The sequence below is a fragment of the Erinaceus europaeus genome, chromosome 7 (assembly GCF_950295315.1).
Source record: "Erinaceus europaeus chromosome 7, mEriEur2.1, whole genome shotgun sequence".
Lineage (NCBI taxonomy): Eukaryota > Metazoa > Chordata > Mammalia > Eulipotyphla > Erinaceidae > Erinaceus > Erinaceus europaeus.
This window is the reverse complement of record NC_080168.1, coordinates 50,250,194-50,277,289: the sequence shown is the minus strand read 5'-3', so window position 1 is coordinate 50,277,289 and position 27,096 is coordinate 50,250,194. Positions and strand designations below refer to the sequence as shown.

Here is a 27,096-nt window from a genome sequence, read left to right as displayed (position 1 = left end):
CCTTAATGCCCTTCCTTTTCTGTGTGTGGAGATTTTCTTCTTCCTCTGACAGATTTTTCACTGCCCTGTTTCTGGGATTAAGGAATTGATAATTGTCAGGTACCATGTCTTTTCAGGAGGTATTGTGAACTAATTGTGTCAAAAAGGGATCTGGATTTGTCCCCTCCTATAATCAAATCGCAAGTGAAATGTGAATCTGGTTTTGAGGCCCCACCCTGGCTTTTTTTCTGGGTGGCCAACCCCACCCTAAATCACCATTCCTTTGCCTTCTGGGAGCAGAGCCTCAGGGACCCCCTCCTGACTCTTCCCCTCACACCTGCTGCTCACCCCCCAAAACTGGGGGAAGAACACTTGGAGACAGGTCAAGTTCACACCCCGTAGAAGTGAACCTTGAACTTCAGCTCAACAGCAGCCCGGGAGGAGTCCATCATCTGCCTGGCGCTCAAACTGCTGCCAACGCAAGAGAATTGCCACCACATCTTTATTAAAGCTGCTCCAGCTAGGAGCAGTGAATAAGTTATCACACAAGGGGAAGCCCCATTAGTAGACAATGCCCATTGCAGGAGCCAGGAGGTGGACTCAGTGAGTCTCCTCCCAGAGGCAGAGAAGGCGAGGGAGAGGAGCCAGCACGGGGAATGTGGAGTAACAGTGGTGCCCCTGGCAATGAGAAATGGGAACCACCAGTGAAGTTCAAGGGAGCCCCCCCCCACACACTGGGGTGGTGGAGCAGGTGAGGTGGAGGGTCAGCTCTGAGGTCCAGGGGGCCCGTTGGGGAGGCATTTTGGGGAGATGAGGGTTGGGGGTTGACAGCGAGTTTGGGAATGGTACAGGGAAGGTGTGGGTTATGAATGGTTTCTGAGGGCCTATAGAGACCCTGGTTCAGCCCCCACTGAGATGAGCAGATTGAGGGTGACCTGTAGTCACCCAACCCAGGCAATCAAAGGGAGGGTGCCAGTAGATAGCTCCCAGTGTATATTTTTGCAGGGTGAGGCTGAGAGACAGGCCTTTGCTGGTTTTGCTCAGATTTGGTTCTGCTTCACACCAACCCACCCCCACAAAACCAGAAGCTGAAGCTGGCTATGAGCAAGGCCTCAATCACGGGAAGTTAAGAGGCTCACCCTGAGACTCCCACTGAAAAGAAGTGTCCTAGAGTCTGAGATGAAGGGGGAGACACTGCTAAGAGCGCCCCCTGGAGTCCAGAACAGCAGAGCAGCGGAGCTGGGCTCTCCCCAAGGTTTTGTAGGGAGTCCTTGAAGCCCACATCCCTTCCAAACTCTCCACTTCTTCCGGCTCTTCAGACTGAAGCTAACTCTCCTCTTTCCTGCCTTCGTAGTTATTATAAGGGCTGGTCTGAGTCTGGGCCCGTGGGATGGAGAAATCCTTCTGGGAGGTCCGATTCTGAAAAGGAAGCAACGATGTGAAACCCACACCAGCTCCTGGCCATTTTGGCAACACACCCAAGTCTCACTTTCTTCCCCTTCAAAAAGGGGAAATCCTTCTGGCATTATCATGGATGGTGGAGTGGTACTGTGATGTCTCTGTGTCTGTGTCTTCATCTCTCAAAATAAATAAATAAATAAAGCATAGGGGACAGGTGGTGGTGCACCTGGTTGAGTGCTCACATTATAATACGCAAGTTCCCAGGTTAAAGCCCCTGGTTCCCAACTGCAGGCAGGAAATCTTCACGAGTGGTGAAGGAGGGCCTCAGGTGTCTCTCCCTCTCTGTCTCCCCTCCCTCTCTCAATTTCTCTATCCAGTAATAAATAAATAAATATATTTTAAATTAACGATAAATAAAGCATAAAAATTGTGTCATGAAGGCCACTTGGCAATATTATGTGTACACAGGTCTTGAGTTCATTCCCGTATGCTGCATTCAAAAATAAATAAGGACTGGTAAGATACTTAGTGTTAGAGCACAGGACTTGCACACATGGGACCCCAAAGGTCCCAAGTTCAGTCCCAGCCCTCAACATATGCCAAAGCCCAGTCTCCCTTCCTCATAAAAATAAATAAATAAGGCTTTAAAAATAAACAAATAGGGTGCAGAGATAGCATAATGGTTAAGCAGATGACTTTCATGTCTGAGACTCTGAGGTAAGAGGTTCAGTCCCCAGCACCACCATAAACCAGAGCTGAGCAGTCCTCTGCCCAAAAACAAAACATTCAAATAGTCAAATAAAGATGAAGTCCTCTCTGGCCACCCCACCCCCCACTCCTACTAACACTTGAGACCCACTGGAGGGAAGTGGATGCAGCATCCTTACAAAGTGACCATCTAGGGAACACTGGACGGCTGACACCCTCTTGGGATGCTGACATGGAGATGAAAAAGCTCACTCACCTGCAGCTGGAAGTGGGTAGAATAAGGAGCGTAGAGTGTGTCCCCCAGCTCTTCCTGACCTGAAAGAGACAGAGGAGAGGAGCCATTAGAGAGTGAAGGTCCCTCCTGCAGGCTCCCCCCCCCCAACACACACCTGTCCCACCCTGGATATATCAGTTCTCAGAGTGTGAAGCATGATCCTGTTAGCCACTCACTCCCCAGAGAAGTTTTGGGAAGAGACTCCTCCATCCAGGACCAGGCTCACAGGGAGCAAAGACGCCAGATGAATAACCAAGTAACTAAGCAGCAGAGGATCATGAGGGAAAACATCAGATGAAGGGAGGGCAGGCACCGTACCTTAATGCCTCTTCCAAAGCACACCTAAACCGACCTTCCTTTTCCTTTTAAAAAAAAAAAAACTTTTCTAAAAATATTTATTTATTATCCCTTTTGTTGCCCTTACTGTTCTTTATTGTTGTGGTTATTGTCATTGTTGGATAGGACAGAGAGAAATGGAGAGAGGAGGGGAAGACAGAGAGGGGGAGAGAAAGACAGACACCTGCAGACCTGCTTCACCGCCTGTGAAGCGACGCCCCTGCAGGTGGGGAGCCGGGGGCTCAAACTGGCATCCTTATGCCGGGCCTTGCGCTTGCGCCATGTGCCTTTAACCCGCTGCGCTATTTTTGGAGAGAATGAAAGATAAAGTGTCACAGCACCAAAGCTGGGGAGGTGGGGCGCGAATCTGGGCCACATACATGGCAAAGCAGCACAGTGTCCAAGTGAGCTATTTCACTGGCCCTAAACCAGTCTTCATGGACCCTGCCCTGGAATCAGGTGGAGTAGTGAGGGGTCTGTAGACAGACTTAGAATACAGATGAGAGAAGAGCATGGCAACACTTAACTAAAGTTCTAGCTGCACTTGTTGCCATGCACAAAGACTTGGGTTCAAGCACTCAGTCCCCACCTGTGCGGATGGGGAAAACTTCATGAGCAGTGAAGCAGTGCACAGTTATTTCTTCCCTCTCCTTCCATCTCAGTTTCACTCTCTATCCAATAAATAGGAGAAGGAGAAGGAGGAGAGAGGATTGAGTAGATAGCATAATGGTTCTGCAAATAGACTCTCCTGCCTGAGGCTCCAAAGTCCCAGGTTCAATCCCCTGCACTACAATAAGCCAGGCTGAGCATGCTCTGGTAAAAAAAAGAAAAGAAAGGAGGAGAAAAAGAAAAGTAAAGAAAGGAAAAGAACAGAAAAGGGAAGGGAAGGGAAGGGAAGAAAAGGGAAAAGGGGAGGAAGAAAGAGAGAGAAGGAAAGTAATTTAGTTGTAGTTGGACTGTGAGAAGACCTCTACTTTGTTTTGGGGCAGGGAAGTGTGGTGTGTGCAAACAACCCTCAAGTGATTCAGAAGCACCATGTGTGCTTACAGCTACACATCCACCTTCCGTGTGTGGATGTTTCGAAGAGCATAAAGAAGACCCAAGACCCTGCACAGAGGTGCACAGGGCAGCTGTGCCGGCAGTGTGGGAGCAGGGGCTGATGAGAGCATAGGGCAAAGTTGTAAGATTTCTGGGAGGAAGAGTGCCGGGGGTGGGGGAATATGCCATTCTGGAAAGAGACAGAGAGAGGGAAGGAGTCACCTGAAACCCAGGCACAGACTGGAAAGTGCAGTGGCATGAGGGAGGGGGGGTGGAAGTCTGGCCTGCATGCAAGGCTGGGGCTTGGGAAGGCCTGACTATGGAGTCCATCATGGAGTCCTAGCAGCCAAGGAGATGTGTGAGCAGGAGGGAGAGGAGCCAGGGAAGCCCCTGAGGAAGGGAGAGTCAGTGGCAGTGGCCTGGAGAGTAAGTGGAAAGGAGGATTAGAGAAAGGAGACTGGATATTGCCAGGGAGTCCCAGGAGAGAGGTGACAGACCATGCACAGGGGACACAGAACCCCTTCAATCCTCCCCCTCTGCCCTGCAGGCTTCCTGGTGTCCAGCAGGGAGAGCACAGTGCAGGGAAAAGCACCTGGAAGCCTCACACCTCAGCTTCCAGAGAAACTGTCAGCCACACCACAGAGGTCAAAGTGCACCCTGGAGAGCAAGAAACCAACCCCTCCCCCCCCCCAGGGCAAGGGCAGCTTCTGGCTATTAGTTTAGCCTCCTTTTGTGAGAAGAAATAGAAATAGAGCTTCCTCAAACTGCACACAAGAGTATGATCCTTTATAGCCACCAGATACAATCTCCCACCCCACCCCCAGACAGATAAAATAAAAAATAAAAAATAAAAAAAATGGCTCTTCAGCTCAATCAGACTTTTCAGTAACTTTACATAACCATTCTGCCATCTCCCAAGCCCATTTCTCAGAAACTCCCCTGGATTGTGGTAAGAGGGCTTTCTCTCTCTGATGTACTCTGTGATCACTGCAGGAAATAAATCACAGCTTGGCTTTACGTGCTCAAATCTGCACAGGTTCCATTTTTTGAGAAGGAATCCCTCCTTTTCTCCTAGTAGGAGTACGTTACACCTACTTTTAGCTTTTCTTTTTCCATTCCTTTACTCCACTTTATTTTAATTCAGAGAAACCTATGTGCTGAGTAGAAAGTACCAGGCTGAGAGCTAGGGAGGTATCTCTACAGTAGAGCACAGGAGGGACACAAGGCCCCAGATTTGACCCCCATTACCACATCTCAGTTCTGATGACTCTTTTTCTCATTCCTGGAAGTTCAGTGCTCTTCTCTGGCTAATGGGCCAGACACTCTGGTCTCTCTGTTTCCAAACATATGTTCAAGCCCCGGCACCATATATGAGTACCACAGCACCAAGACAAGCTCTGTGGTATCTCTCCCTTTCTATCTAAAAGAAAAGGAATGAAAAAGTCATCCCGAGAGCAGTGGAATCACACATGTGCAAGGTCTCTTGCACTGCATGAAAAAAAAAAAAAAAAAAGGAAGTCCTTGATTAAGATTCCAGAGGTCAATATCAAATTCTATTAGCTTGAGCCAGCAAAAAAGTTCACTGGGATAGTGCATGTGCATGACCCAGGTTCAAGCCCAGCACCCACACACTGAAGAAAGTTTTGGTGTTATGGATTCCTTCACTTCCTCTCTTTCTCCACCCCCCTCTCTTTTACCTCTAGGGTTATCACTGGGGTTTGGTGCCTGCACTATGATTCCACTGCTCCTATGGCCATTTTTTTGATAGGACAGAGAGAAGTTGCGAGGGGAGGGGAAGAAAGACAGAGGGAGAAAGAATGACAAACAGTTGCAGACCTGCTTCATCGCTTGTGAAGCGACCCCTCCTGCAGGTGGGGAGCAGAAGGCCCAAACAGGAATCCTTGTGCAGGTCCTTGCACCTCATGCTATGTGCACTTAACTGGTGTGAGAACGCCCACAGCCCCCAGTTTCCTCACTCCGTGTGTGTGTGTGTGTGTGTGTGTGTGTGTGTGTGTGTGTGTGTGTGTGTCTGTCTGTCTGTCTGTCTCTAGTTTTAAGCAGTTCTAGCCTTGGAAATTTTACTTAATCCATCATAATGATGACTTAGAGAATTCTACCTGTTTTCTCTCTTCCTTCCTTCCTTCCTTTTTCTTTTTCTTTTCTTTTCTTTTTTTTTTTTTGCCTCCAGGATTATCACTGGTGTTCAGTTCTGGCACTATCAATCCACTGCTCCTGGAGACCAATTTTTTCTTTTCATTTTATTGGGTAGGACAGAGAGAAATTGAGAGGGGAAGAGGGGATAGAGAGCAAGACAGAAAGACACCTGCAGACATGCTTCACTGCTGGAGAAGCAACCTCCCTGCAGGTGGTGTCCTGGGGCTTGAACTGGGATCCTTGCATGGGTCCTTGTGCTTGGTACTATGTGCACTTAACCTGTTGTGACACTACCACCCCCCTCTTTCTTTCTTTCTTTTCTTTTTTTTTTAATTGCCACCAGGGTTACCACTGGGGCTTGGTGAGGGCACTACAAATCCTCCTTTTCTGGGGGTCATTTCTCCCTCTTTTTTTTTTAATTGAACAGAAATAAATTAAGAGGGGAGAGGCAGAGAGACAGAGAGGGAGAGAGACACCTGCAGACCTACTTCACCACTCATGAAGCTTTCCTCCTACAGATGGGAAGCAGGGGTTCAAACCCAGGTTCTTGTACATGGTAACTTGTGTGCTTAACCAGGTGTGCCACCACTTGGCCTCCTGCCTGTTCCTTATGTCATAACTTCTTACAATTATTTTTTCTACTTTATTTATTTATATTTGATTGGACAGAGGAATTGAGAGGAGAAGAGGAGATAGAGAGGGAGAAAGAAGAGAGAGAGGGAGTTGGGCAGTAGCCAGTGGGTTAAGCGCACATGGCACACATGGTGCAAAGTGCAAGGACCAGAATAAGGAGCCCCAGGTTCCCCACCTGCGGGGGTCGCTTCACAGGTGGTGAAGCAGGTCTGTAGGTGTCTATCTTCCTCTTACCCTCTCTGTCTTCCCCTCCTTTCTCCATTTCTCTCTGTCCTATCTAACAATGACATCAATAACAACAGCAATAACTAGAACAACAATAAAAAACAGGGCAACAAAAATATAATATAAAATATAAAAAATTAAAAAGAAAAAAGAGAGAGACACCTGCAGACCTGTTTCACTGCTTGTGAAGCATCCCCCCTGCAGGTGGGGAGCAGGGATTAGAGCCTCATGCTCATCCAGATGTGCCCCCACCCAGCCCCCTTCCTACAATTCTTTCCACAAGGGACTGTCCCCGCAGTGGGCTCTGTACCTTGAGTTATCTCCTCTTGTGAGTAGGCCCTGTTCTCCACCCCATAGCTCTGCTTCATGAGCTGAGGTTTGCAGAAAGCATCCTCCATGGGGTAATCCATGGGGTTCCGTTGCCTGGTGAGCAGCCAAAACTCGGGCCCGACATAAACCAGCAGGAAGACCCAGCCATTGGCCACCAGCGCAGAGGCAAGGATGGTGTCATCCCACCTGGTTTCTATGTTGGGGATCAGGAGCAGGACAATCCAGGTGACCCAGAGGGCAATGGACAGGAGAGTGGTGAGGTAGATGTGGGCGCCATGTCTCTTCCAGCCTGAGAAGGAGCCACAGAAGGTGAAGGAGGAGGCAAGAAAGGTCAGCACCATGAGGCAGAGAACGTAAATGAGCAGCATGACAAAGTCTGCATTGCGCCGCTGGCTGGACAGCTCCTGGAAGATGGTGGTGCTGGTTCTGTTCATGGTGAGGACCAGGTACTCCACGGCAATGACATCTTGCACCAGGCTGAAGCCCAGAGCCAGGCCCAGCAAGCCCAGCAGAGGTAGCGACCTCTGGCCTCGGACCAGCTTGGTCAGGTTGAGCGCATGCGCCAGGAGGCAGGAGAAGCAGAGCGCGAAGAGGACGCCAAAGAGGAAGAAGCGCGTAGGGCCCGTGCGGCCATCCAGCACGATGATGAAGGCGAAGGTGAGGCCGAAGAGCCCCAGCACACCCAGCAGGAAGAGGAACTGGGTTGGGAGCAGCTTCCGCTTGCAGGAGTCCTGCACCTTGCAGACCAGGACCAGCAGCGCCAGCAGGAAGGCCACCGTGGTCACCACCCCAGCAGTGGCCAGCGCTTCCAGGACGATGCCCCACACTTCTGACGTGTCACACAGTCTGTGGTACTTGGAGTTCAGATGGCTGCCGCAGCCAGGGGCCACTGTGGACTTGGATGTCATTCTGGTCCTGTGGGAAAGCAAATTCGGGAGGGGTGTGTGAGTCTCCTGTGGAACTCAGACACAAAGGACCAAAAGAAAAGGACTGTGACTCGGAGCCAGGTGGAGGTGCACCTGGTTAAGCACACACACACTACAGTGTGCAAGGACCTGGCTTCAAGCCCCTTGTTCCCACCTACAGGGGGAAAGCTTCACAAGTGGTGAAGCAGGGCTGCAGGTGTCTCTCTGTCTCTATCTTTCCCTCCCCTCTCTGTCTCTATCTAATAACAAATAAATAAATAATATTAAAAAGAAAGAAAGAAAGAAAGAAAGAAAGAAAGAAAGAAAGAAAGAAAGAAAAGGACTGTGACCATGAGAAGTGTGGAGTGAGAAGAAAAGAGAAACACTGGAGTAGGAGGGGAAGGGTTAGAGGAAAGAAAAGTCCCTCTACAGTAAGTCCCAGTTCCAACCTGGGATGTGAATCAGAGGAAAAGGCCTTGAATTCTCAATGTGTGAAGCTGTCTTTCGGCTCCCAGGCATCCTGTATTCCAGAGATGTTCTGGTTCTCCTGAACCCCCATAAACAAATAAAAAAAATAGCACTGAAATAAAGGGAAGAGGGCTGGAGAGACAACAGAACGATGATGCAAACAACATTCATGTCTGAGGATCCCAGAACCCAGGTTCAAGCCCCAGAACCACCATAAGCCAGAGGTGAGCAATGATCTGGTCTCTCTTTCTCTTCACCTTTCTCTCTATCTCTCTTTCTCTCTCTCTCTCTGATAAATAAATTTTTTAAATGGAGGGGCCAGACAGTGGCACATCTGGTTGAACATACATTATAATGTGCAAGGACCTGTGTTCAAGCCCCTGGCCCCCACCTGCTGGGAGAAAGTTTCATAAGTGGTGAAGCAATGCTCTTTCTACCCTATTCATTTCTCTGTCTCTATTCAACAAATAAATAAAATAAATAAAATTTGGCAGGAGAGGTAGTATAATGGTTATGTAAAAAGGCTCTCAATCTTGAGATTCCGAGGTCCCAGGTTCAATCCCCAACCAACATTAGCCAGAGCTGAGGTCTAGTAATAAATAAATAAATAAATAAATAAACAAACAGCTATTAAGAACAATGAACCCACCTTCTCTGACCCATCTTGGATAGAGCTAGGAGGAATTATGGTAAGTGAGCCAAGTCAGAAAGATAAAGATAAGTATGGGATGATCCCACTCATAAACAGAAGTTGAGGAAGAATAGCAGAAAGGGAAATTCAAAGCAGGATTTGACTGAATTTGGAGTAGGGCACCAAAGTAAAAACCCTGGGTTGAAAGTGAGGGTGCGGAGACATGAAAGAATTCACAGTGGAGAGAAACCCTATGAATGAAGTGTAGTAAAACATTCAGTTATTGCAGTAGTCTTCAGTAGCAATAACAATAAAACCTATAATAAAAATGGAAAACAAAGGCAACAAAAGGAATAATAAAAAATAAAAACAACAAATAAAAATAAGAAAAAGACAAAAACCTTTAAAAAAAAAGTGAGGGTGGATGTTCAGCTTCACGGGGGGGGGGATGGATACTCACAGTCTTTTAGTGGTAGGAATGGTGTTTATGTACACTCCTATCAATTTGTAGTCATATAAATCACTAATTAATTACGAGAGGAGAAAAACTGATTGAATGTCTCAAATTTTTTAAATCACAGACTATCTTTTTAACACATAGGCTGAGTCTTTGATACGATGACTCTCTTAAAAGTTTAGACCAGGGAGAACAGAAGCAACCGGTGGCACAGCTATATACAAATAATAAATTATAGACATAAATTATGGTGATGTTGTGTATGATACAGCAAATCCTAACAGAGATGTTTCAAAGTTAACCCAATTGCCAAATAATGTGATTATAGCAATAACTATCTATTGTCTTCTTAAACCCTAAGACAGTAGGAACCTCCCGCTTCCTCTATAGAGCTTATATTTCCCCCAATCCTAGAACCTCTAGGGTGGGGCGCACTTTCCTGCATGCTTTTCTCAATTCATAGCAAATGATATTGCATCCGCCGATCCCAACCTAATCAACGCAATGAGTACCACCTCAGCATGCTTTACTTCAGACTGTGTCCAGAGACGTCAGGCATGGAATGTCAACCCTTCACCCTCATTACTCAGGTTCCAGATGCCAGCATGATGCCGACCAGACTTCCCTGGGCAGACAACCCCACCAATGTGTCCTGGAGCTCCCCTTCCCCAGAGCCCTTCCTCACTAGGGAAAGAGAGAGGCAGGCTGGGAGTATGGATCAACCTGTCAATGCCCATCTTCAACGGGGAAGCAATTACAGAATCCAGACCTTTCACCTTCTGCATCCCAACAATGACCCTGGGTCCATACTCCCAGAGTGTTAAAAGCTATCAGGGGAGGGGATGGGATACGGAGTTCTGGTGGTGGGAATTGTGTGAAGTTGTACCCCTCTTATCCTATGGTTTAGTCAATGTTTCCTTTTTATAAATAAAAAATTAAAAATAAATAAATAAATGGAAGAAAGGGAAAAGGAGAAAGAGGAAGAGAGAGGGAGAGGGGACAGGGAGGGGGAGGAGGAGGAGAAAGAGAGAGGGAAGACACTCAGTAAAAGAGCTCAACCTCCAGTGCCCACTAGGAAGTTGGGGGCAGAGAATATTAATGTGTGGACTGAGGAATCAACAACAGTAATGAAATCACAAAGCATAAAAACAAGTCTCAGTAAAAAGTTCTGTGCATGTGGTCTCTCTCACAATTAAAATAACTTGATGTCTCTGGACACAGTCTGAAGTGAAGCATGTTGAGGTGGCAATCATTGTGTTGGTTAGGTTGTGATCGGCGGATGCAATATTATTTGATATGGATTGGGAGAGGCATACGGGGAAGTGGGCCCTATCCAATGCTTCCAGGACTGGGGGAAGTAGAGGCTCTATAGTGGAGATGTGAGGTTCCTGCTGTCTTAGGGTTCAAAAAGATGATCAATAGTTAATGTTATCATCACATTATTTGTTAATTGGGTTAACTTTGAAAAGTCCTTTTGTTAGGGTTTGCTGTACAGTACCCAGTATCTTGTATATAGCTGTACTATTGGTTGCTTCTGATCTACTTGGTCTAGGCTTTTGAGAGAGTCCGCATATCAATTACACAGCCTATATATTGAAAGATTCAGTTTGTGTTTTGAAAAACTTCGAGACATACAATTAATTTCCCCCTCTCGTATTAATTAACTAGTGATTTATATGACTACATTTTACTAGGAGTGTACATAAACACCATTCCCACCACCAAAAGACTGTGACCCATCCCTCCCACCTACTCCCATTCCCCACTGGCCCAGGAAGCTGCATGTCTACCCCTCACCACAGGGTTTTTACTTTGGTGCCCTACTTACAGTTTGGTCAGGTCCTGCTTTTAGTTTCCCTTTCAGATCTTCTTAGTCAACTTCTGTTGATGAGTGGGATCATCCCATACTCATCTTTATCTTTCTGACTTAGCTGACTTAACATAATTCCTTCTAGCTCTGTCCAAGATGGGTCAGAGAAGGTGGGTTCATTGTTCTTGATAGCTGCATAGTATTCCATTGTGTATATATACCACAGCTTTCTCAGCCACTCATCTGTTGTGTGGAATGACAACCCTTCAGCTTCATTACTCGGGTGAGACCTTTCCTTTCATAGTATACTCTAATTCCATCTCAGGTGGTTCACTTTCTAACAAAGTCCCAAAATCTAGATATACACCAGTTTCTATGAGAGAGAGCATATGTTCACACGTATCTGTAAACTACTGCAAAATATATACCTGAAAGCAGAAGTACACTAGAGTTTGCAGTGAGTACCCTCCTAACACTTCCTCTCCACTTTTCCAAGCTTTGGGTCCATGATTGCTCAACAATTTGTTTGGCTTCGTATGTTAACTCTCTTTTCAGTCATCAGGTTCTAGATGTCATCAGGATGCCGGCCAGGCTTCCCTAGACTGAAGACCCCACCAATGTGTCCTGGAGCTCTGCTTCCCCAGAGACCCATCCTACTAGGGAAAGAGAGAGGCAGACTGGGAGTATGGACCGACCAGTCAACGTCCATGTTCAGCGGGGAAGCAATTACAGAAGCCAGACCTTCTACTTTCTGCAACCCACAATGATCCTAGGCCCATGCTCCCAGAGGGATAGAGAATGGGAAAGCTATCAGGAGAGGGGGTGGGATATGGAGATTGGGTGGTGGGAATTGTGTGGAGTTGTATTCCTCCTACCCTATGGTTTTGTTAATTAATCCTTTCTTAAATAAAAAAATTTAAAAAAAGATCTCAGAAACAAAAAAAAATAATAAAATAAAATAACTTGATGTACATAATATCTTTGGACTAGAGTTGATCTCTAGTAACTGAAAGAACATATTTGAGTTGGGGTGGGGGTAGGGAGGGAAGAAAGGATAGGCAAAGTCTGTCCACTCCAGTGGTCTGGGGAAGAGAGGGGGTGAGGGCACTCCCTGGTTTAGCCCACACTGCAGGGGTGAGGAGGCCCTAAGTCAAAGGGCACGGAGAGGGGTGGGGGGAAGGAGTGGGGAAGGGTCCTGTGCTTTCTCACCGCCTTCACCTCACCACCATGCTTCCACTCAGATGAATCATCAGAGTGGTAGCTGGCAGCCAGACAGGAAGGGCACCTCCCTCTCTTTTGTTCCCTTGCCTCCCTTCCCCTCCCTGCCCCACCCCTCAGCAAGGTAGTTGACAAGTAGCTGTTATCCTATTTACCAGATAATTATCAATATGAAGGACTTTGCACCTGATGACTCGAAATCTAAACAGTGACTGATTGACCAGTCTGAGGCTTTTGGAGAGTTCTAGTGATGGACAGAGTGACAGTAAGGCAGATGCCTTCCAGCCCCAACTCAGACCCCTGAAGGAAGAAGGGGGTGGCACCAGCAGACAAGCTTCCAGCCATGAGCAGTGATTTCCCAGGGAATTCTCCAAGTTCACCTGCACCTCCTGCCCCCAGTCATGGCCCAGAGATGGATGATCAATTCACTCCAGTCTCTGGAGCTAAGGAGGCGGCTTACCAGGACAGTGCTTGCCTGGCATGTGTGAGTTCTTGGCACCACTAGCCAGGAGAAAGGCAAGAAGTGGTCTCTATGTCTCTCAAAAATTTTTTTAAAAATTAAAACTCGATTTTAAAATGTTTAAGTTTGGGGGCTAGTTAGATAGCATAATGGTTCTACTAAAGACTCTTGAGACAAATGCTCATAGTTCCCACGTTCAGTCCCTACCACCACAAGTCACTGCTGAGCAGTGTTCTGGTCTCTCTTGGTATCTTTCTCATTAAAACTATATATATATATATATATATATATATATATATATATATATATATATGCACATATGTATGCAAATCTTCAGTGTGTATCTCTAAAAGATAAAGCTCCTCTTAAACTTAACCACACTAAAAAAAAAATTCATGGAGGTCAGGCGGTAGCACAGCAGTTTAAACGCACGTGGCACGAAGCACAAGGACCGGCGGAAGGATCCCAGTTAGAGCTCCCCACCTGCAATGAAGGAGGTCTTCAGGTGTCTATCTTTCTCTCCCCCTCTCTGTCTTCCCCTCCTCTCTCCATTTCTCTCTGTCCTATCCAACAACAAACGACATCAACAATAACAACAAACACAACAAGGCTACAACAACAAGGGCAACAAAAGGGGGGAGAAATGGCCTCCAGGAGCAGTGGATTCATGGTGCAGGCACTGAACCCCAGCAATAATCCTAGAGGCAAAAAAAAAAAAAAGTTCACAAGGGCCAGGCATTGGCACACCTGATTTAGTCCACGTTAAAATGCCCAAGGACCCGGATTTGAGCCCCCAGCCCCTGCCTGCAGGGGGAAAGCTTTTAAGTGGTGAAGCAATGCTGCAGGTATCTCTCTGTCTCTCTTCCTCTCTATCTCCCCTTCCATCTCAATTGCTGGCTGTCTTTATCCAATAAATATTTTTTTAAATCACAATAAACCTTTAATGTCGAATATCCAATTACAGTTCATATGTTTCCACTCCCTCATAAAAGTCTTTTTAAAAACTTTTTAGTAAAAGTTCATTTTAACAACAGAGTGACTGATTTTTTTTCTTTTGCCTCCAGGGTTATTGCTGGGGCTCAGTGCCTGCACCATGAATCCACTACTCCTGGAAACTTTTCCCCGCTTTAGTTGCCCTTGTTTTATCATCGTTGTGACAATTATTATTGTTGTTGTCATTGATGTCATTGTTGTTGGATAGGACAGAGAGAAATGGAGAGGGGAGGGGAAGACAGGTGGGGAGCCGGGGGCTCGAACTAGAATCCTTATGCCAATCCTTGCTCTTTGTGCCATATGTGCTTAACTCACTGCACTACCGTCCAACACTGTGACTGATTTTTTTATTTCCTTAATTCACCCCTACTAGCCCTCCTCCCCCTCCTCCAGTGTGACAGGGGACTGCACAAGAGGTAGGAGATGGTCTAAGTTCTTTGAATTTAGTCTAAGGAAAATAAAACTCACTAGACCCCTTCACAAGCATGTTTACACTGAGAAGGGTCTAGATTACCCAGAAAAAGATACCAGAAACAGGGGGAGGGGGTGTACATGCTTCACAAGTCAGGGTTCTGGGTTTGAGTGCTCACAGAGGAAGAGAGAGAAGGGGAAGGGAAGGAAGGGAGGAAGAAAGGAAGGGAGGAAAAGGAGGGACAGAGAAAGGGGAGAGGGAAGGGGAGAGTGGACATCATGCGAGGACAGGGTCTCATTCAAAGAACCTGAGAAGAGCTTCTAGAAGGCAGGTTTTGTGAAGAAAAAGGATTTGATTTAGGGTTCCAATCAACATTTGGGACCATGAGCCAGAGCTGGCAAAATATCCTTAGGGAGGACCCTGAAGATTGGAAAAAGAAAGAAAACAGAGTAAGACTGATAGCTCTGTGGATGGACAGCATGGGGCAGTGAGGACAAGAGAAGAGAGACTACAGCCCAGGCTCCAGCAAAAACCAAGTGGGATGGAGAGAAACAAGAGGGAAAGGAAGGTGTCCGGGTTGATGTGGCCATGAGTGTGTCCAGCCTCATGGTCCTAACTCCCTGAGCCCTCGAACCCACTGTCTGCTACAGCTCACAATAGCATCAGCCCTGCCCGTTGACTGCAGCAACTGAGGCTCATGTCAACTGACTCTCCAGCTAGAGCATGGTATGGCCAGGATTCAAACCCAGATTCTAAATCTGTCATCTTACCATCTTTGTCTGCTAAGAATTATGGGGGCTGGGAGATGGGTCCTGGCACCACTGGGAACTCCATGGATGGCACTGGGGTTATAGGGGGGGTGATTCCAAAAATGGTGGAGAAGGGAGGAGGGGGTGGTCCAGGAGGTGGTGCAATGAATAAAAGCATTGGACTCTCAAGCTTGAGGTCCCAAGTTCAATCCCAGCAGCACATAGACCAGAGTGATATCTGGCTCTTTCTCTCTCTTTACCTATCTTTCTCATTAATAAATAAGCAAAATGTTAGAGAGGGAGAGAGAAAGAGAGGAGGGAGGAGGGGGAGGAGGAATAAGGAGAAGGAAACGAGGGGCAACTTGGGGTGGTACCTTAAGGGACCTTTAGGGATGCCTTACCTGGATGCCCAAGTCAGGGAGAGATACATTCCATAAACCCCAGCCATGAATTCCCAGAGAGCTCCAGCTTCTCTATTTTTTTTTATATTTATTTTCCCTTTTGTTGTCCTTGTTGTTTTATTGTTGTTGTTATTGATGCTGTCGTTGTTGGACAGGACAGAGAGAAATGGAGAGAGGAGGGGAAGACAGAGGGGGGAGAGAAAGACAGACACCTGCAGATCTGCTTCACCGCCTGTGAATCGATCCCCCTGCAGGTGGGGAGCCGGGGGCTCGAACCAGGATCCTTGTGCTTCGCGCCACCTGCACTTAACCCACTGCACTACCACCTGACTCCCCTCTATTTTTATCTTTCAATTGGAAAGCAGAGAGATCACAGCACAGGTCCACCAGCCCTGGAGCTCCCCCTAGCACAATCCATGGGGCTCCCCTGTGGTGCTGGGGCTTGAACGCAGGCCTTCACATATGGTGGGGTCTGTGTTCTACCCAGTGAGCTATCTGCCGGCCCCCTGGCCTCGGCTTCTCCTACCAAGACACTCAGCACATAACCACTGCCCTGTGGTGATTCTGAATCTCCTTCTAGACTCAAAGGTTCTGAGAAAGTCAGACTGAGTGTGACTACAAATATTTCTCCCAGCAGCCTTTATGCTATGCTAGGGCTTAAGTCTGCCATTTTGCTTTGGGTTTTCTTGCGCTCTCTGTGGCTTCTGGGGTTTCTTTTTCCCTTCCTGGGAGGTACTTGAGCACTTTCAGAATTCCATTCTGCTTAATTCACAGTGTTTTGCTGTTATTTTCTCGTTGCCGGGGTTTTGCTGCTCTGCAACTGAATTTTTCAGATAGAAACAGGGCAACACAAGGAGAGAGGGAAAGACCCTATGGCATGGAAGCTTGGCCCTGTGCAGTGGGGGCCAGGCCTGAGCGTGGGTTCACATGAATAGCAAAGCAGTGGCCCTCCCAGGTGAGCTATCTCGACAACCTTCATAGTATCTCTTGACATAATATTTTAGTGACTGCTGTAGACATCACTTAAGTTATCACAGAACCTAGCCTGATGCCAGGAGTGGGGTGGGGTGGTGGTGGTGAGGGGGTGGATGAAAAGGCACGTGGCCTAGGAGAATGGAGTCTGGTGAAAGGGGGCTGTGAGGGATGAAGTGGGCTGGGCTATACCGGTCTCCTCCCTAGCTCACTGTAATTCTGAGCGCCACCCCTTTGTCCTCCTCCTCCCCAAATGGGCTGTCTAGGATCTCCCTGTGGGTCAGAGGTGAGGTGTTCTGGGCTCTGTCTGGAGTCCAGCTCCACTGTGAGCAGGAATCTTGAGCTTTTCCCAGAAAGCTGAAAGGGATTTACAGGAATCCACTCAGACACTCCCACCCAACAGCCTGATGACTAAGCCCCCATCCTTTGGAGGAAGACAAGAGACTGTATCCCATGTAGTCTCTGCCCTTGGACATGGGCTGAGCCATGAGGGTGAGACCCTTTCACTTATTCCAGCTGCTGCCTGAGCCGACCTCCACTGCCCCACAAATCAGTGAACTCTCACACGGAGACCTTGAAATCATTTGGTGCTGCCTTAAACCCCTTTGGAATGAGTCAGAGCATGAAAGAGGAAACAAGAAAAAAAAAAAGTAGGGAGAGGAGAGGAGAGGAGAGGAGAGGAGAGGAGAGGAGAGGAGAGGAGAGGAGAGGAGAGGAGAGGAGAGGAGAGGAGAGGAGAGGAGAAGAGAAACCGTGGGATGGCTCAGCAAGTAGAGGTAGAAGGCAGGATTGTCATGCATAAAAAGATCTCTGCCACTGCATGTGCCAGAGTAGTGCTCTGGCCTCTTGGTCACTCTCTCATTACATACTTTTAAAAAAATACTTTATTTTTATTGGATTGAGACAGAAATTCAAAGGGGAGGAGGGGGAGAGAGAGACCTGTAGCACTAGCACTACTTCACTACTTGTGAAGTTCTCCCCCAGAAGATGGGGAACTGGGACTTGAACTCAGGTCCTTATGCACTGTAACATATATGTTCAACAAAGTGTGCCACCACCCAGCTCTAGTCTTTTTTTTTTCCCCAAAAAGAAGAGGAGGAGGAAGAGGAGATGAACGGGAAGGAAAACAACAGGAAGAGAAAGATGAAAAGAGGAAGAGAAAAAAGCAGTAAGGAAGGGAAGAATCCTTTTTTTTTTTTTCCTTCTGAATATTGTATATATTATATTTATTTATTTGAGACAGACAGAAATCAAGAAGTGAAAAGGGGAGGGAAAGAAGGTGGGAAGGAGAGACACCTGTAGCACTGCTTCACCACTCACAAAGCTTCCTCCCTGCAGGTGGGGGCCAGGGATTTGAACCTGGGTCCTTCTACATTGTAATATGTGAGCTCGGTCGGGTGCACCACCCCCTGAGACCAGGGATAGCCACGTATTGGGCTCAATCCCATGTCCTCTCTCACTTCTTTCCTGTATCTTGGGAGGTGGCACAATGGATGGAGGTCCTAAGTTTGATCCCTGGCACCATGTGTGCCGGAGTCATGTTCTGGTTCCCTCTCTTTCTCTCTCATAAACAAATCTTTTTTTTTTTCAAAGTGAAGGGGCAGGAGGTTCAGCTACCATGATTATGTGGATCACTCTCGTGGCCCTGGCCAACATCAGACACAGACAGGTACACAGGCAGCCTTTGATGAGTCTCCCAGTTTCCAGTCCCCAATTTCGCAGACTCCTGTTTTCCACCAGGGAGGTAGGAAAGCTGTCTGGAGCCGCTTGTGTGTAGACCTGGAGGGTCACTCCAGCTGTTTCTGTGTCATCTGCTCCACAAAGAGTCAATTACTCGGGACTCTGCGCCCCGCCCTTACCTTCCTCCTGGGAAAACCTACCTCCTCTTGTCACCCAAAACTGAACAGGACAACGCTGACATCTTAGGACCACCAGGGGGATGGTGACAAGTGATTTCAATGTTTACTGAAGTTGAACCTTCACAACATTCCAGACTTCCCCTCCCCATTTATGATTTTTCAAACATTCTAACTTCCCCCTCTATTCTCAGGCTGCCAAATTCAAGCCATAGTCACAACAATCACAGTCACAAGGTAATTATGAGTCGAAATAATGACTAGGGACACATCAGAAGTCCTCGGAATCAGGCGAGGTGCTGAGTGTTCATGTTTGTGTGTCTTTTCTCATTTACATGCTTGTACACCTATTGTTTTACTTAATATTCCCACAACCCAGTTTAAATATTTTTACTTTATGCTTTTACATATTTATTTTGGATAGAGACAGAGAGAAATCAAGAGAGAAGAGGGGATTAAGAGAGAGAAAGAGGAGGCTGGGTGGTAGTGCAGCAGGTTAAGCACACATGGTACAAAGTGCACAGACTAGCATAAGGATCTCAGTTCGAGCCCCCGGTTCCCCACCTGCAGGGGGGTTGATTCATGGGTGAAGCAGGTCTGCAGGTGTCTATTTTTCTCTCCCTATTTCTGTCTTCCCCTCCTTTTTCAATTTCTCTCTGTCCTATTCAACAGCAATAGCAATAATAACAACAAGGACAACAGAAATGGGAAAAAATAGCCTCCAGGAGCAGTGGATTTGTAGTGCAGGAACTGAGCCCCAGTGATAAACCTGAAGGCAAAAAAAAAAAAAAAGGGAGAAAGAGAGACACCTACAACACTGTTTCACCACTTGTGAAGCTTCCCATCCTGCAGGTGGGGACTGGGAATTTGAACCTGGGCTCTTGCACACTGTAATGTTTGTGCTCAGTCAGGTGCACCACCACCCAGCCTCTCCCACAACCCATTTTATAAGTGAGTAGACTCATAGGCAGATAAGGCACATGGCCAAAGGCATACAGTTACAAATAATTTTTTTTTCTACCAGAGCACAGCTCAGTTCTGGCTTTCAGTGTTCTGGGACCTCAGTCATGAAAGGCTTTTTGCATAACCATTATGCTCTCTCCCCAGCCCTACAAATAATATTCTTTTATGAGTATTCTTGTTATAGTTTTTTTGGTTGTTGTTTATTTATTTTTACCAGAGTACTGATCAGCTCTGGCTTATGGTTTTGGGGGATTGAACCTGTGACTTTGGAGCATCATGCATTAGAGTTTCTTTGCATAATCATTATGCTATTTACCCCCACTCTTGAGTATTCTTAAGTATAATTCAACCCTTCATTTCCTCTCCAAATCACCATAAAGACCTCAGAAGCTTTGCTCCCTGACACCACCTTTTCTCCCTTCAGATCCAACAAGCAGCCATTCAGGTAGTCAATCCTCCTGTGATCAGACATGCAGGTGCCTCCCTCAGTGGGAGGTGGCACAGTGGATAAAGCATTGGACTCTCAAGCATGAGGTTCTGAGTTTGATCCTCAGCAGCATATGTACCAGAGTGATGTCTGGTTCTTTCTCTCTCTCCTCCTATCTTTCTCATAAATAAATGAATAAATAAACAAACAAACAAATAAAATCTTTCTTAAAAAAAGAACAGAAGGGGAAACACAAAGCAGAACTTGGATTGGGCTTGGTGTATTGCATCAAAGTAAAGGACTCTGGGGCGAGGCCAGGATGGTGTTTAGGTCCTGGTACATGATAGTGGAGGAGGACCTAGACTGGGAGTGAGAATGTTTTGCAGAAAACAGAGAAATTTTACACGTGTAACAACTGTATTTACTAATGAATGTAAATCATTCATCCCTAATTTAAAAAACTAAAAAAAGAAAAAAACGTGCCATACCACTGAAAGGCCTCCCTGATCCAATTTTCTTTTTCTCCCTTCCTTCGTTCCTTCGTTCCTTCGTTCCTTCCTTCTTTGCTCCCTTCTTCTTTCTGAGGGAGAGAAGAGAGACAGTCCCACATCACTACACCATCCACGGAGCTGCCCTACAGAGCTTGATCCTAGAGCCTCATACTTAGTAAGGCACATACTATACTGAGTGAGTTATCTCCTGGTAACAAATTAATTTTTTTTTTTTTTTAAGTATATGAGCAACCAGACTTTTCTCCACCTGGTACTCCCACTATCTCTTCCTGCCCTTCCTAATTCCCCTCCACCTCCATAAGAGGCAAACAGCTCTTTCCAGAAGATTCTGCATATGGAAGAGGTTTGGAAATCCTCTGATCTTCACCTCAACACATGCATTATTCTGCCAGCCAGGAAGACCCTTCCTCTCTTGTTCACAATCCTGACCCCCAACTTATTTCTAGCATGAGTTTTTTTTATATAGATAGATAGATAGATAGATAGATAACTCCATATTAAGCTAAACATGTATAGTAAGCTCTTCATAGTTTTTACAATTAAGTACTTCTTGGCACTGACGGCTGCCCATGGACACTATATGTTAGACATGAAAGCCAGTGCTGACTTGCCTACGAGAATCAAGCTTCTTCAGGAAACAGAAACTTAAATCTGTGGCCTCTCTTTGCTTCATTCTCTGTGCAGTGCTGGCTGAGCTCATGCTTTGGACTGAGACTACCCACTTGAGTATTTACTCAAAGCAGGTTATTTATTAGCAAGTGTGAGTAATGGGGAGGAGGAACTTTTTAAGTTGATTGTGAGCTGATGCTAATCCTCAGACTTTCATCGAAGTTGAGTTCTAAAATGAGGGTGGAGTGCCACAGGAATTCTTCTACTCTTGATGAAAGGTTAGTTCTAAGGAAAGCCTTTACAGGAAAATCTCTAGGATCCCCTAAATCTGGATAAGCTGTACCAATTTTGATGACACAAAAGTGAGGTATCCATAATGACCACTTATGAATAACATCTCAAGAACCTCCCCGAACTGAGTTTCTATGTAGTAACCGAGACAGAGAAACAAAATCATCATCCACCAGAGGTGGATCTAGACAAGCAGAATGGCAGAGCTGACCCAAATTCCTTTACTTTGGGGGAACTCATTGGTCCCAGAGAAAAAGCCTGGAATCTCACACAAGCAAGTCGGGCACTCTACTGCTGAGCCACCTCACCACCACTCAAACCCATATTTCTTTTTCTTTTTTTATTAGTGATTTAATAGTAATTTACAAAATTACAGGGTAATAGGAGTATAATTCCATACTGTTCCCACCACCAGAGTTTTGTGTTCTTATCCCTCTCCATTGGAAACTGTTCTCCCAAGGTCACAGATATGGGCTGACTTTATAGAAAAGTGAAAAAAAAAAAATCAAGAGTTTAGATACTTATATTGCACAAGTCTGTGGTTAAGGGAAAATGCTATAAAATGGAACAAAGTATTTATTTTATAATAATTAGGAATACTCCACAATGAAGAAACAAAAACTACTGAAGCTGCAAGGAGAAATTAAAAAGAAATACTGTCGCTACTGGAGACCTGAATGCCTCTTTATCAGTTCCCAACAGATGAAATAAACAAGATGAATGATACAGTCAGTTTTTGTAAATGGACAATGGATGCTTTAACTGAAATATCCTCTACCGGGGGCTAGGGATACAGCTCAGTGGTAGAGCATGTATTTCATGTGCATCAGGCCCTCAGCTTAAAATCCCTAAAACCCTCCCCACAAAATGTATAGAAAAAAGAGCTCGGGTCAAGAGGATACCTCATATGTGTGAGGCCCAGAGTATGATCCCCAGCTCCCCAGCATGGAAACAAAAAGGAGAGAAATATTGTCTCTATGCGTATCTTGCTTGGAGTCCACTATTCAAATATGCCAGATCCTTTCTACCTGCCACCAGCACACACTTTCTTTGGTGGGACACAAAACAGTTTCAGGCCTGTAGGCTACACTCGTGTAGCTGAGAACTGTCATAGAGAATAGCTAGACAAAGAGGCATGGCTTTGGCCCATGGATCTTAGTCTTTAGGTCTACTGAAGTAGTCATGAAACATTTACAAAAGTGGATCATAGCTTAGACCATGAGATGAAAAGTCTGAAATCCCAAGAATAAGAAAGGTAGGGGCCAGGAGGTGACACACTGGGTGAGTGCACACATTACAGTACACAAGGACTGAGGTTCAAGCCCCTGGTCCCTACCTGCTGGGGAGAAGCTTCACAAGTGGTGAGACAGTACTGCAGGTGTCTCTCTGTCTCTCTCCCTCTCTTCCTCTCTCCTCTCTCTTTGTTTATCCAAGAAATAAATATTTAAAAGAGAGAAAAGTACAGGCCATAAGTCATGAGGCAATAAAACAGAGGAAAATATAGACACAAGCACTGAAAACAATTCAGAAAATCTGAGACCCCCTGAAGCAAAAAATACTGTTCATTGCTTTTAAAGCTGCTGCCAGGCTGCCACATATCCTGCCTGTTTCCTCTGCTCAGTCTGGATCTTTAAGACAGCCGTAGGCCTAAAAACAGACTCCTGGAATGAGAAGAGGAAGAGCAGAAGACCAGGATCTTTGGGGTCCTGGTGCATGATGGTGAAAAAGGATCTAGGTTGTGGGTGAGAGTGTTTTGCAAACACCTATCATAGGGAAATGACTGTACTCATGTGTCAACAACTGGTAAACCATAAACCCCCTCCCCAATAAAATGATAAAGAGGGGGGAAAGGGGGCCAGGTGGTGGTGCACCTGGTTGAGTATAAATATTACAATGAACAAGGACCTAGGTTTGAGCTCCGGGTCCCCAGCTACAAGGAGAAAAGCTTTATAAGTGATGAAGTAGTGCTGCAAGTGTCTCTCTGTCTCTCTCCCTTCTCATTCCCTCTTTATTTCTGATTGTCTCTATCCAATAAATGAATAAAGATAATTTAAAAATGGGGGAGAAAGAATACCACCAGCAGAGTCAGAAACAGGAGACTCCCCTCCCTCAGAAAAAAACTCAAGACCCTGTTACTTGTGCCTGGGCCTCCCAGGAATGTTCCTTGCATTCTGAGCACTGCTCATTCCATGCTGCCCTTGGAGCCCTGCACACCTCTCCAATCATTACCTCTCCTGGCCCACACATCCCTTCCCTCTCCACTGCCCAGATCTGCAAGGCGGAGGGCCTACTTCCAACTCCCTCCTCCCATGGACACTGGTCCTGGGGTCTGAAGCAGCTCAGGGTAGCTGTAGCTGATTCCACACACAACCTACAAGCTCCCACAGGGTGTGTGATTTACAGAGCTCTCCTAGGAGGAAAGTGGGGTGGAAGGACCTCAGGGATGGAAAAGTCTCCCAGTTCCTTGATCCTCATCACACTGTCCCCAGTTTCCAGCCCTTCTTCCCCTTGTGGTAAGTGGGCTGGACCATCACCCAGCCTTGCTGTATGAGAGTGGGCTGTTACCCCTCATTCAGCTTCCATCTGTTGGGATTCCTGAAACTGGGGGGTGGGGGGTAGCAGGGGATGCTGACCAGCAGAGGGTGGGAAAGGCTGACCACCCCACTTTCACACCAAGACAAGGACTGGCTTCTAGAACCTACTTCCCCAAATTCAAAAGGATGACAAAAATGTGAGTTTTTTAGCAGCATCTGGGTAACATTCTCACCCACTCCCTCCTCCTGTATGGAAATCCTTCCCCTTTCTCTGAGATCTTTCTCCCTCCTTTCAGGTCCCTAGCAGAAAGTGACCCTGATCTGACTGGTCCCATTCTCTCAGGGTCTGCAGAGCTCAGCAGAGTTTGAGTTGTCTTTCTCTGCCCTGGTGTCTAGAATGAAACTTCTGGGCTAAAGGAGAGGATGGATTCCTTCCTTCCTTCCTTCCTTCCTTCCTCTTTCTTTCCCTTCCTTCCTCCCTTCCTTTCCTTCCTTCTTTCCTTCCTTCTTTCTTTCCTTCCTTCCTTCCTTCCTTCCTTCCTTCCTTCCTTCCTTCCTTCCTTCTTTCTTTCAATGTGTTTGTGACTCTCACTGGACTTGGGGTTGTCCCTTCCGCACCCCACTCCCCGCACTCTGCAGGACCAGCCCCTTCCCACTTACCCCTGGTCCTGGGAGGGTGACCGTGGCACAGGCGCCCCTGGGTGCTGGGAAAGGACCCGCCAGGCAGCGATTGCGACCTGGCGGCGCCGAGCAGTTATAAAGGCGGCGGTCGGCCAGGGAGGGACCCGTAGAGCTGGAGGTGAGCACAGGGACAAGGGGCGGGAGAGGGTCAGGGGAAGGACACGCCCATCCCAGTTCCGCCACTCCGCCTCCTGTTATGAAAATACAGTCCCAGTCCCGTGCCCGGGGACGTCAGCGTCAGTCACCCCTATGGGGGCGCGGCCAAGGGACCCACCTCTGCCCCAGGCGCAGCAGGTGGGCTCCGGACCCCGCAAGGCTGTGCTGGACCACAGGCTGTCACCTCCAGGAGCCAGCCACACCCGCCGGCCTCACCAGATGACTGGGGCAGGAGCTGGCCAGATGGCCAGACAGCCTCTTTATTGGGGGTACAGGCAAGTCCTTCCCTGCAGGACATCCCACTGTCCCGCCGTCCTTGTTTAACCTTTTCCCCCATCAGTCTCACCTACTGCTTGGTGAGAGGTAGGGCTGGGGGTGCAGGAGATGGCCACCAATTCAGCTCCCCCTCATAGGCCCAGCTCCAGCAGGAAAACTCCCTCCCCGGCTGCGCCCCCAGTTCCATTAGAGGGACCCTAAGTGCGGCCCCATGGTGGAGCAAACACACCCTGACCTGAGTCTGGACAGTGTGGACAGACGAGCTAGGAGACTCAGATAAAACCATGTCTCAAAGGAATTTGGGGTCTGGTTTCTCCTCCCTCAGTGCTTAGTGCCCGATCCTGGCCCATTATCAGCCTATCCTGCCTGAAACCGACTCTGCTGGTCAAACAGTCCTGGAGAGCTGCCGCTGGGGTGGGGGTGGGGCGGCTCCACCCACTGATGGGGGGGCCAGGAATCTGGTGTTTGCAAGGTGCCCATCAGTACACCCAGGAAGCCGACTTGTGAATGAAAATAAGAAGTGGCCTGCCCATCCCTGCCCCCCCCCCCAGCTTTTTCTTCCCTCCTCAAATCCTAATCATCCAGTGGCTTTGGGTTCCCTACCTGTGGGGGCCTGGGGGGCGGGGCGGGGAGGTGGCGGTGGGGGCGTTGTTTTACAAGTGGTAAAGGAGCTGCAGGTGTCTGTCTCTCTTTGTCTCTCACTCTCTATCTCCCCTTCCCCCCTCTCAACTTCTCTTTGTCCTATCAGATTCAATAACTATTAAAGCAAATAATAAAAAGAAAATGTGACTTTGAGGAGAGAACAACTCCACCTTTGTTAGGTGTTTATTTCTCACAAGAAGCCAGTGTCTCCACCTCTCCCCCAGTGCTCTGTGTCACACACATACACACACACACACACACACACCGACAGTGCTTCTCAGCATGTGCCAACTTTATCACAGGTCTCCTCCAAACTGGTAAAGGAGACAGTGGAACCAGACCAGCTCTGTCCAATAGATACATTACTCAGGTCACCAGCGAGAGCATCGTGTGATGTTCTCTCGTCTAGCACTCCTGTTAAAACAAAAGGAGGTGGGAGTGGGCAGCCAAGGAGATAGCATAATGGTTATGCAGACCATCTCTTTCCTCCTTCCTTTAGGCTCTTTTACTCCTGCCACCCCTTTATCAATGCACCTGCTCAGCAGCAGGCAAGGACTGGGGAGAGGCTTCCAGAGACAGAATTCAAGGAAACACACAGAGCCTCAGAGGTACCCTTGGAAGATGAAGACAGATCCTGTGCACCTTTGTGTCTTTCAAGGCTGCACAAAGAATCAAGTATGATGAGAGTAAAAAGTGAAGAGAACTTTTATTTTTCAGTAAAGAGAAGTCAATGAACACCGTGTACACTTCCTGTACACAGCAGACCCAGAAATTCCGACAATCTGCCCGCATGGCCTTAAGATATGATCTTGAGATAGCTTTGCTATTTCACAGGGTCTCGGGGAAAAGGGGCTCATCCTCCTTTCATTCTGTCCTCCAGGAAGAAGGGGAGGGTCAGCTGATTACCAAAAAGGCCACAGATGGGACATAGGTGTGGTGATCTCAACCCCACCTTGTCCTTTCCTTAGACTAGGTCCCTAGGAGGAGGCTTCAACACCAGGATCATCTCCACTTTGCCTCCAGGTCTGTTTCTATGCAATTAAGTCTTAGCAAAAACATATGGGGGCGGAGGTGGAGGTGGGGGATGGTGACAGACTATTCCTCTGCTGCCCCAGCTCTGCCCCTGGGACTGGCTGGGGGTGGGGGGAAGACTGAGTTCTGCTCTAGGAAGGGGGTTAGTAGATGGAAGAATCCCTGCTAAGAGGGTCTGAAAACCTGGCTGGGGACCATTGGAAATAAACAGAGTAGTCAAAAGAGGGTCTGGAGATGCAGGCATGATTCACATCTCCAGCCTTGGAGAGTCAACTTGGCTTTCAGTGACAAGTGTGTGCTGAGGGACACAGAAGGAATGCTGATACGACTCAAAGTGAGGAGATGGAATGAGAGTTTGCACACTAAGTCTCCCCCAAAGACAGGCTGGTCTTTCAGACTAGACAGGCCCTTCTTTCAGATGAAGGGGTCCATTCTTGTAAGAATGGGCTTCAGTGTGGGAATCCCAGAACCCAGCCTCAATCCCTAAGGATTCTCCCATAGACATCAATACCATGATCCCCATAATTTTTTTTTAATTACTACTGGGGCCTCACACCTGTACA

General features: G+C 47.3%; 1 protein-coding gene across 4 annotated transcripts in view; it reads right to left on the bottom strand.

The window, feature by feature from the left end:
• Positions 1–463: 463 nt before the first annotated feature.
• The window catches only part of GPRC5A (G protein-coupled receptor class C group 5 member A), a 76,635-nt gene continuing 50,002 nt past the window's right edge, over positions 464–27,096 (bottom strand). The window contains exons 1-5 of one of the 4 annotated variants that reach the window (XM_060194414.1): positions 24,403–24,576; positions 20,289–20,370; positions 7,059–7,993; positions 2,345–2,403; positions 464–1,398 (exon numbers count right to left, since the gene is read on the bottom strand). In XM_060194414.1, coding sequence (XP_060050397.1) covers positions 1,306–1,398; positions 2,345–2,403; positions 7,059–7,986 — 1,080 coding nt within the window. In that variant the 5' untranslated portion in view covers positions 7,987–7,993; positions 20,289–20,370; positions 24,403–24,576 and the 3' untranslated portion in view covers positions 464–1,305. Of the gene's footprint in view, positions 1,399–2,344; positions 2,404–7,058; positions 7,994–8,432; positions 8,545–20,288; positions 20,381–24,402; positions 24,577–27,096 lie in introns of those variants that run through there. The other 3 variants (XM_060194412.1, XM_007515775.3, XM_060194413.1) reach the window with 3 other exon arrangements.